This window comes from Corapipo altera, unplaced genomic scaffold, assembly GCF_003945725.1.
Source record: "Corapipo altera isolate COAL_440 unplaced genomic scaffold, ASM394572v1 24, whole genome shotgun sequence".
NCBI classification, from domain to species: Eukaryota; Metazoa; Chordata; class Aves; order Passeriformes; family Pipridae; genus Corapipo; species Corapipo altera.
Window position 1 is genome coordinate 342714 of NW_020884903.1, and position 11344 is coordinate 354057.

The 11344-nt window shown below is 44.4% G+C and overlaps 1 protein-coding gene across 4 annotated transcripts in view; it reads left to right on the top strand.

Moving 5' to 3' along the window:
• TGIF1 (TGFB induced factor homeobox 1) overlaps nt 1-10452 on the top strand; it is an 11448-nt gene extending 996 nt beyond the window's left edge. For 2 of the 4 annotated variants that reach the window (XM_027650974.1, XM_027650975.1), the window contains exons 2-3: nt 7832-8058; nt 9390-10452. In XM_027650974.1, the coding sequence (XP_027506775.1) occupies nt 7876-8058; nt 9390-9956 (750 nt within the window). In that variant the 5' untranslated portion in view covers nt 7832-7875 and the 3' untranslated portion in view covers nt 9957-10452. Of the gene's footprint in view, nt 1-47; nt 185-788; nt 1203-7831; nt 8059-9389 lie in introns of those variants that run through there. The other 2 variants (XM_027650976.1, XM_027650973.1) reach the window with 2 other exon arrangements.
• The last annotated feature ends 892 nt before the right edge of the window (nt 10453-11344 follow it).

The following is an 11344-nucleotide window of genomic DNA, read 5'->3' on the forward strand; positions in this document are numbered from 1 at the left end:
GGGGGGGGGGGGGGGACACGGGAGCAGCTGCCGAGGCCGTCCGTGCCCGGGGGAGGGCTCTCCCCTCCGCGAGGCTCGGAGGGAAGCTGGAGCGAGCTGCGGATAGGTCCCGCGTTTCCCATACGGGAGGAAAATAAACTGTTGCTGTGCAGCGCGTGCTCGCCCGAGAGGGATGAGTCAAGCTGTGAGACTTCTCTCTTTTACAGCTACGAGCATGTGCCGTAGCAAAACCTACCGCGCGGGCGGGGGGAGTGGAGGGGGAGAAAAACAACCTTTTACGAACCGATGTAAAAATAACCGCAGAAATGGGGCTCGCCTTCCCCGCGGGGGCAGGAGGTGGCCAGCACCGGCCAACCAGGGCTCTGTCAGCACCACTGGGGATGGGGGGGGGAACAGCCTCCGCTCGGCAGCCGGAATGGGGGCGCCGGTCTTTGGAGGGCTCTTTTCCTTCCCCTGCCGTACGAACTCTTCTTTCTTCTCCCCTATTCACGCGAAGGAGTGGGTGGTTCGTCCGGCAGCAACAGGAGGAGGCTAGTCAAGGGCAGCTGTCACAATCTCCCCCCACCGCCTCTTCCTTCTCCTCCTTCCCAGTTTAATGATCAAACGTCTGCCTGGAAGAAAGGCGAGGGAGCGGGAAGCACGCAGAGCTCCCCCCGCCGCCGCTGTTGTGTGTGCATGAGCGAGCGGGTACGGGCGGACACCCCCCCCGCTCCGGCCGGTCCCTCCCCTCCTGTCTGACAGAGCCCCAGCAGGCCGGGAGGGGAGGGAGGAGAGAGGAGGAGGAGGAGGCAGCCGCCGCGAGTGCCAGTGCAGCGCTCGGTTACTCTCCCGTACTCAGTGCGGGGAGGTGGGGGAAGGCGGGCGCTGTGTACCTTTTTCTCCCGTGCCTTTCCTCACTTTAACAGGCCGGGGCCAATCGCCGGCAGAAGGGAACAAAGGGAAGGGGGGAGGGAAGCCCACCCCGGCCACACCAGAAAGCCCCCGGGGAGGCAGAGCCCTGCGGCTCCCGCTGACAGCAGCGCGGCCCCGGACCGTGCGCCTGGCTCCGCGGCGGTGCTGCTTCTTTCTTCGTCGATCTTCTCCTTCTCCTCGCCGAGCTTAAAGGGGGAGCAGCGTCCGGCGAAGGGAGAGAAACTTGGGTCGGTGCGTGGGGTGTCCTGCGATCGGCTCGGTCCTCGCGATCAAGATGAAAAGTAAAAAAGGTAGTTGTGATGGGGCGCCGGGACAAAGCGGGGTGCCCCGCGCACCTGCCCGGGGTGGAAACGGGAAGGGGGGGCTGTCGCTAAGCCAGGCGGAGTCTCTTTACCTTCTAGGCCGTTTTGTCCCCCGTGGCCCCCCACCCCCACCCCCTGGCCTGGCTCCCGTGGAAGACTGCAGTGGATGCTCCGCTCCCAGACAAAACATGCGGGGCTGTTGTTTGGAGGCGGTCGCCTCTCCGCGCTGCTGGCTCTCTGTCAGAAACATGTCCAGCCGCCCGCCTCGTGCCTCCTCCGCCAAGTTTTGTTCTCTCCCCCTCCGCCCAAGCCTCTTCCCCCCGTCCTCTCGTAAAACACTTTTAAATGGTTTTCCGCACCAAGCCCCACCGTCCCGGTGTGCGGGGACGAGGGTGTAGGTCGTTTTCCAAACTTGGGGCGAGGAAAGCGGGGTTGTCCGGCAACTCTTTGTTCGCGGGCACGGCATCATGGGGCTGGGGGGTGGGCATCGGCGGGAGGGCTTCAAACCCCCTCCACGCCCTCGGCCGCCTTGATTTGCTGAAAGTTGATGCCTTTTCCATCCCTTTTATCCCTTAAAACGGGACGAAACAAAAAGTACAAAAGTTTTGACACAGGGTTAAAAGGAGAAAGACTTTTTTTTCCTTATAAGCACAAGGCTCTTTAAGTTTTCTTTCTTTGTTCACTTCTAAACAGACAAACTTTACAGTTAGAGGATCGTTACTCATTGCGCTCGTGGTGCTTTTAAGTGTCTTTAAATTAGTCCTTGGCCACAAACACGCGGAACGTGCTTTCGGATTTAACGCTCCTACGCTGGCTGGGAAGAAGTTCACAGGAAAGCAGTGTCTGTTCAGTTGCGATTTGCCAGTCGGTGGTGTGGCTGAAGGATGTTTTGCATTCAAAGACCATTAAATGCTCCGAAGTGGAGGGTTAGAGGGGAGCAGTGCGCATGTTCAGTACTCCAGAGTTGTGCTGTTTTCCCCCTGCTATGCGTTCCTACGGCTCTGTAGTAGGGCAGCCTCCTCGCTCATTGTTAATATCCTTGGAGCAATTAATGCATATGTAGTTCGTGAAATCATTGGGCTGCTGCAGACATGGTGTGTACTGATATGGTTTGTAGCCTTCGTCAAAAGTTTTTTTGGACGTGCCACTCGGCTAAGAGGAGCGCACACAAAAGGGAACTGAGCCACAAAGGCGAAGTTTAAAGAGCGGGCAGGGTGGTGCTGAGGAGCGCAGCGTCCCGCAGGAGCGGAGTGGGGCTTGATCCCGGTCACAGCCTGGGCTGCACGCCGAGCTCAGCCCCCTGCGCACAGAGGCAGTGGCAGCGTTGGCTTTTAAATGTTTCCGTCGTCTTAGGCAGGTTGAGATTCTTGACGTTGAGATTCTTGACCCTATTGGGAGCAGTTTGTGGCTTTTCGCGTCCATCCCCCCCCCCCCCCCCTTTTTTTTTTATAGTTTCACTGAATTAATTTAGCCCAGTTATTTTTAGGACATTCCTATGCTCCCTATTTGCACAGCAGTGGTGAGCTGGTTTCCTGTCTGCTGTTGCTTCCATTGTTCAGACTTCTCTCCCCGAGGGCAGCTGCTGGTTGGTGAAATACCAAACTCCCTGCACTTTCAACTGTTGTTCTTGCCACCCCCGAAATAAATGCGTGTAGAAAACGCTGACGTAGTTTCTAGGTATGCATGTGTAGGGCTTTGTGTGTGAGAGTGTGTGTGTGTAAGCTCTGCTTTGAGGATTGCAAATCCTGGGCTGAAACAATGGAAACAATGAAAGGTGACAGGCGGGAGGGAGAACTTTTGAGAGGGGCCGTGGGCCTGGGGTTTGCGTGGCACAAATTAAAAGGTGGGGAGACAAAGACGGAAACTTTAAAAGATGTTAGGGCTGGGGTGCCTTTGTTTTAATAAAAGTTGGGCTTGTAGTTATTTGTGATCTGGCATTCGAGGCTCATTCAGGAAGTTTCAAAGAGTGACTTTATTACAGATTTCTTCCTTGCACTCCTAGCAAAATCCCATTTAAAAGCAAAAAAGTATAGTACAGCCAAGCCTGGCTGGTTTAGAAGCAATAGAGTGCAAGCTGTGAAGTGCAGAGCAAAAATAAGCTGATTCCTAAATTATGAAACTTATTCAGAGGAAAGAGTTTTTTTGCTCTGGAAATTCCCTTCTGCATCCTTGTAGTTCTTTGTTGCTTATGAATAATTTTAAACCTTTATTTTTGTTGTTGGTTTTTGAACTCGCATTAAATTTTTATTCTTTTTTTTTATTTTTAATTTTTTGTGTGTTTGAGTGTGGTGTGTTTTTCTTGTTGATTGGTTTTGATGGGCTTTTTGTTTGGTTTTGTGGCCTTTTTTTTTAAGCTAACAGTCTGTGGATTAAAACCCCGAGGACTCTTCTATGGATAGTTTCATTTACAAATAATAACGTGATAGCAATCACACTGAGCATACTCGGCTTGTTAATTAGCTGATTTAAAGCACAGTCTCGCAAAGGCACAGGCATGTGCTCAAGTTTATACATGTGAAGAATCTTACTGCACTTGGTTTCAACAGGATTGGAGCCTCAGATGGGAACTGGTTCTGTTTATCAGTGCTCATAAAAAAATCTGGTTTAAGATATTCAGAGAACCCTAAGGGGTGAGAGGTTTTCTTTAAGGTGATTTTTGTCCCTCCTTTCTTTGGAGGGCAGAGATTGTTCCTTGTGGCATACTTTGTCCTCTTTTGAATAACAATTGGCTTTTACCACTTCCTCAGTGAAGCTCTTCCTCGACACAATGGGATAGTTGTTTTTCGGTGTTTTTTTTTTTCCCCTGATACTCAGCCTAAATTTTTCATTTGCTTAACTTCCATTTTATTTGTCTCAGTCTGTCTAAATACTTTGTCCTCCCCCTCAAAGTATTTCAGTATGCCTTTTTAAGTGGCAGTAGTTTATTTTGAAATCAGCTTTAGTCATCACTGTACTTTTACTCAGGTTGTTTCAAACTGTTAACTACCGTTTGGGTGTTGAACCTAGACTCGAGATCCTAGGTGTAATCTTCCCTGAGCTGATTACGGGAGGACTTGTAAAGTCTTTTGGCTGTGATACAACGCAACAGTGCGTTCAATCATGTATATGACTTCAACTGGGAAGCCAGGAGGATAAAGTGATTGATAAAGAAGGGATGCTGATCATGTAGTTCTTAAGTCATTAATAGAGTGGACTGCTCATTTAAGTGGCTATGGTGGAAGTGGAGGACTGGGATTTTGTGTGGTTTCTCAGACGTCTCTGCAAATGAACTCATGCTGCTTTAATTTAGTCCTACTAAAGCAAGGGTTTTTTTGTTTGGATTAAATGTATTTAGGAGGAGACAAAAAATAATGTGGCCCTAGCCTGCTTTTAATACAAAATAAATTAGTGGGTCAGCTGGGGCTACTCATCGTGTCCACAGGCCTTTATTCTGGGTGTAAATAACAGTAAGCCAATGGTCCAGTCATGGAGCCTGGCCAGGAGCCTTTTCAGTTGGGCCCTGTTAAAACAGGAAACCAGCAGCGAATAGGCTGATTACTAACAAGACGGAAAAACAAAGCTGGGTTGTAATCAGCAGGAATGCTTTAATGAAAACAGAGCCTTGACACCAACAATGTGGCTCCTGCTCTAGTAAAAAATATCAGCTGGGTAGTGCGAGATTTCTAGCCATGACTTCCTGTTGCTGCTAGCTCTGAACCCCGCCAGAGAGATCTGCCACGAGTTCAAAGGGCTGATCAGCTATTTAAATGAGCTCATTTGAATGAGCAGAACTTGTACTACAGTGGGTTTCCTGCTTAACCAAAACCTGCTTTGTGTCACTAACTTATTGTGTCAATTAATATGACACACTAAGGGAGCGGGTCAAAGGGCTGGCTCTGCTGGTGACTCATTTCTCTCTAGTTAGGTTACGGTTAGTCAGATGGCAACTTTTACTTTAGCAAAAGATCTTGTTTGCAAAAGAGAGAAACGTTTTTATACTGCTGACTTTCAGACAGTATATTGCCTCACTTTTTTAAAGGTGAAATAGAGCAGCAGTTCTAGAAGAGGTTTTACTCTCGTCAGTTTTCTGAAATTTGGGAGTCTTTTAGTTGTGTGGTAGATCTTGGAAAGGTTATTCTAGATGGGGTAGCGTGTGTCTGGAGTATTTTTTGTTATGCCATGTAAATATGGCACGCTACCCATTAGACGCTTAATTTTCTCGTGTGAGTAGTTTCTTTGGCTTCTCTTCCTTCTTATTTCCATCCCTTGCTGTTTGCCTCTCCCTGTTTTCCAAGGTCTTGCCTTACTGCCTTTTATATTTAAAAACAAACAAAAAACCCAACCCACTGAAGTGCTGCAACACTTCTGGTTTCTGACAAACAAGAACAGCGCACTTCACAACATTGTCTGAATAGCATAGGCTAGTTTTAGCTAGTTTTTAAATTAAATTTTAAAGGGATGAGCTGCTTTGCAGAGCTGTCCTGTTGTCTGTGTAGGATCTTTGTTCCCAGAAGTGCTTCTCATGGCTCCAGGAGCCCATGGTACAAGGCAGGTTTTCAGTTTAGGTTGCAAGTGTGACAGCACTTTCCATGAAGCTATGACAAATACAAAGCGGTTTGCCTGGAATCATTTTAAAGCAAACTTGACATACTTTCTACATGAATTAAGAACCTGTTTACATAATTTGGAGTTTATCTTGTGTTGGCTATTTAAATATTGTCCTATTGTTCCTGTTCCATGAGTGGATAATTTATGTGGCTAATCAGCAGATGAAAAATTTGGTTATGTCAGTTTGGTGGTTGTCGGTTACATAAATCAGCAATTGGGAGAACGAAAACAATACCAAGTAAGTTACTGAAGTAACTATGCCAGACAGATTGTAGATTGATCATCCTATTCGGAATGCTTGCATATCAAAACTATGCGTTGCAAATTGGACAACTTAAACTAAATTTAAGGATGTTGGAGCTATTCACAAATAGGGGAAGGAAAGAACAATTTACCCTGTCAGCTTTGGCTGAAGTTTAAAAGTGTGAGGAGAGGTCCTTCTCTGCTTTCCTCCCTACCATCCTGCCAAGTATTAAGGAAAACTTGCACATGTACAGCTTCTTTCTTTCTGTGGTGGCGGGGTTTTTGGTGATTGATTGGGTTTTTTTAAAGGACATTAATTCCTTCTGTGTCTTTACTTATGGGTATAATAATAGCTTTATATAGTTTTATACTTTCACAGGAACACTTTTTGTATTTTAGGGCTTACTTTGTTTCCTTTAATAGAATTTTTTAATTATGGGTGGTTACCCATATAAAATTTAACTTTTGACATTTGTCTGGCTTTTACTATATTAAGAGTTTTAGTTTTGATGTTACAAATAAGCAAGTTTCTTCCTCCCCACCCTCTCACCCCCAAATCTAAGTTCAAAAGACAGAAAGATTAAAGGCTTGTTTTCCTCCTATAGTTCCTAAAGAATGCTCCTGAAGGACAGTGTAAGTTCACTTGAGATTAGTATTAATTTGTACTTGTTGAACATAGGTAATATCTTATGTAAGATTCCTAAAATTTCTGGTGAATTTAACCTGGTGAGTATTTAAAGCCTGGTTTTTGTTGTATTTTACAGTACTAATGACTTGTGTATCCTATCAAAGGAGTAGAATTGTAGCCTTCCTAACTATTGAATACTTGCTTGTTTGTTTGCTTTAGGTACCATAGCTTCATGTTACTAGTAGTGTGATGTATGTATAAAGGGTTAATCAGATTTTGAAATCTCCTCTTCCTTTGTGTTGGATAGACAAGGTATGCAGTTAACTTGTAAATTCAGAGGCTTTGTAGTGAGCATAGTACAGAACACGTTTCCACAGATTAAAATTTGAGATGAAAACCATGAAGTTGAAAAAATTATCAGGATGGTTTTAAAACAAATCCACCTAAACATTAAATGAACATGTTTTTGATACAGAATGCGATTAAAGTAGAGTCCATTTTCTGTTAAGCTGGTGGACTTTAAGGCACCTGATTCTTTCCTTTTCTTGCACTTTTTTTTCCTTCATAAGTGAAAATTCCCTTTGGGGGGCAGGGCAGATACAGTTTTTCCCTTTCTTCTTCCCTTCTTCCATTAGTTTTTATTAATAGATATAATTATTCATTTATAAAATCTACAAGCTATCTCTCCCAGGAGGGAAGCATCAGCATGCTAAGAAGTAATTAAATAACCCATTGCTTGAGTTGGGTGTTTTTAAGTTCTTCCTTTCTTCATTATTGACCTTTTGCCCAGACACTGGATCGTTATCCTTGAAGAAAAGTGTAGGATGCATACCATAGCAAGCAAATTTGGACAATATTGGCATTAGATAGAAGCTATCTGATAACGTGCAGCAGATAAAAGGTTGCCAGGGGAACAAGGAAATGAAGGTTTGCAGAGAAGAATTCCTTTAGGAACAGATCATTGGTGCTACTTTTTGTTCAGCTGACAGAAAAGCTACAGCATGACAAGTTAACACTGCGGGACGAATCTCCAGTATAAGAGCCTATATACCCTCATTTGTAGTGAAGACAGTTAATATAAAATGTCTGTACCATACAGTGCTGGAGCTGGATAGTTTATGAATATAGGAGGCTGATTGTTCTTATCTTGTAATTGTAGGTGTAGTTGCAATATCAGGCAGTGAAACAGAGGATGATGACACTATGGATGTCCCACTGGATCTTTCCTCATCTGCTGGCTCAGGCAAACGGAGGAGACGTGGCAACCTGCCCAAGGAATCTGTGCAGATTCTTCGGGACTGGCTATATGAGCACCGCTACAATGCTTATCCTTCAGAGCAAGAAAAAGCGCTGTTATCCCGACAAACACACCTTTCCACACTACAGGTATTTAAAAAAGTAGTTCTCTCTTCAGAAGGAGCTGTTTTCTATTTTAATTAAGCTGTGATCTACTCATGGATACAAATGTTTACACTGCATGTGACATTCCCTATTTTATTGTTACTATCCTGCTGATGGCACTTGTAAGGAGAGATACAGATTGATTGTGTTACAATGATCTTTGTTTATTGGGATAAAATTATTTTTCTGGGAGAACAAACAGTTATGAATTTGAGCATGCATGCTAATTTCTTGTGGAATCGTGCCCCAAAAGACATAAAATGTCTGTACAAGGTAATTTATTGGGAGAGGAAGGTATTTATTTGTCAACAGAGGTTTTGTGGTGATAGATATGCAGCTTAACATATAACTCTTTGCTTCTTACACTGCAACTTGAGGCTCGTTCCTGTAGAACATGCACATATATAATTACGTGTATGATGACTTCCATTATGATCAGTGGAACAACCTATAGAGCTACTGAAGTGTGTTAGTACAGGTATGGTGAGGCTTTTGTGTGGTTAGTTTGGATTCTCATCCTGGGATGCCACTGGCATCTGTGAGATCCCTTAGACGGATCATTCTCATCTTCTGTGATCATCTTTGGTGGAATAGCTGTTGACCATTGCTGCTTTTTCCCCCTTGTGGGAAGGTTGCTGCATGAGAAGTTGGGTAAACCTGGGTTTGATTTTGAGAGGTGCTAAATAGAGAGCAATCTTGTTGACCTCTGGGCTTTATTTTTCCATATTAATTAATTAGTAGAAATTTCGTAATTGTCTATAAAGTAAGATTTCCTTAATATAACATCATAAAGAAAACTTCCTTTATGTAGTAAACAGAAGAAAGACATTGAACTATAAACTATCCTGTATTGCCCAGGAAACTGGTTTGATATTTAAACAAGGACAAACTTAAATGAGGTAATTCATGTTATGTCTGTCGACACAGTCAGTTGAACAAGGAAAATCAGTAACTATTGGAGGGAGGAGTGGCTCTCTTCAGAGAGAAAAAGTTTTCCTGTTGTTAATTAACCTGAGCTGGGGAACAATAGCCAATAGGTTAATGTGTGTGCACAGAGTTAAAAGCTAACCCATCAGTCTGGGCTTCTCAAAGCCTTCAGATGTCCAGGGGCTTTCTGTAACAGGAGCAGGGAGTCAGCAGTACAGCCAGGACAAGGGAAGGGCCCTTTGCCAGGCGTGTCAGAACTTGTCCAGTAGGTCTTTCTTTTGTTGTGTAGTGAAGGAAACTGCTTGGAGGGATTAATTAACCCAGTGGCTCTAATGGCACATAGTTGGAAATGAATGAAGGTAGAAATTAAGATGTCATTTTATTCCCAGGTCTGCAACTGGTTTATCAATGCACGCCGCAGGCTCTTACCTGACATGTTAAGGAAGGATGGCAAAGACCCAAATCAGTTCACTATCTCGCGGCGAGGGACCAAGCTTCCCGAGGGCAGCCTGATGGAGTCTTCCATCAGCACAAAGAACTACATTCCCCTGCTGGAGGAGACTGCCTTCCTTCCCGCTGCTGCACCGCTTGGCAAGACTGTGTCCTCTTCCAAGCCAGCTTCCCCGGGATCGGTCCTGGCTCGGCCGTCGGTGATTTGCCACACGACTGTGACTGCGTTGAAAGATGCCCCTTTCCACTTTTGCCAGCCAGCTGATGTAGGCCAGACCACGGACCTGCAGCAGCCCCCAGCCGGCAGCTTCACAGACAACCCCCTTGCCTGCCATGAGGACGCGTCTAAACTAGGACCTGGTGCAAACACACAAAGTGGGCTCTTTAACACTCCTCCTCCAACACCACCAGACCTTAACCAGGATTTTAGTGGATTTCAGCTACTGGTGGATGTTGCACTCAAAAGGGCGGCAGAAATGGAGTTGCAGGCGAAACTTATGGCCTAAATCCCCTTCCTACTCCTTCCCCGTTTTGTTTTACCAGGCAGGGATCTAACAGCTGTGTGGTTGTTGCCACCCACACAATATCAAAAGACTTCACTGCATTATTATTATTTTTTTTTATTAATCTTATTTGCACAAGGGGATTGCTGAAATGAAGCTTCCTGTCACTGAGATGGTCTTCAGTGGAATACGGTCATTCCAAGAATTATGAACTTAAAGCTACTGTAGAAAGAAAGGATTGTGTGTTTTGTTTTGTTTTTTTTTTTTAATGTTTTCTTTGTAGGTTTTTCATAATGTGAGATGGTTCCCAAGATCATGTGATTTGTTTTTGTTTCTTTCAGACTGTGCAATATCTAGTAATGATATAGAGTCTTCTTATCATTCCCACGTGGAACGGAATATACCGACATGCTGTTTAAATTTTCAATTTTTTTAACAATACAAACTTTGGATGATCATGCTTTTTTCCCATAATGTAATAAAATATTTTCTTTAAAAATTATGTATACAGAGTATTTTGTTGCATACGAGTTTTGCAGAAAACACAGCTGACTCTTGAAATAAATGGTAGAAATATTTTTGAGCTCATGCTGACTTTGTTTGGTTTAGACAGCTATGCTAGCTGTTGTTGTTAACCAGATATTTAAAGGAATGCTGAAAAGTAGGCCAGAAGAACCTGTGTTCTGGTATGTTGAAATTTTTTAAGGGGCCCAAGGGAGCTGTGTAGGTAACTGACTGAATTTCAGAGGGTTATCTTAGGCCCCTCTAAGAGTTCCAGCTTTTGGGTCCTAGAAGTATTTAAGGGCTGGGAAATGTGATGGTCCATGGGGAAGGTTTCATGAAGATGAAATGAAGAGACCAGAAGAGGGGTTGGAGCAAGTGTTCTTTGCAGGTCTTTGAGATGCAGGTAGTAGACATGACTGTTGGTGCATTTTGATGGGGGAGGGCAAGAACTTTCTACTCTTACTCTTCTTGGACTAGCAATGACAAGGTTTTTACTCAGTAATTCTAGCAAATTGAAATAAAGTAGACTGTATTGTGTTGAAATCTGAGTTCTGGGAAGCCAGGTCTTTGTGAGATGCTTAAACAGGTGGTTGGCTCAGATGTAGAAAAGGTCCCTGTTGATTGGGGTGTATTTTTTTGCCAACAGAATCTGTATTACCTTTCAGAAAAGGACTTTGCTATCAAAATGACTTATTACTGAAAAATCTGAAGACTTGCAGCTCACATATCAACTTACTTGAATGTCAGTCGCCCACCTTTATCCTTCCAACAACAGTGAAATAAGAGACCTCCAGGGTAAAAAATTGGTTCTGGCTAATCTTTAAAAACTAACCATTTGTCTGTTTGGGAGGTTGGGGGAGGGCTTTCTGGAGCAGGAGAGTTGATGA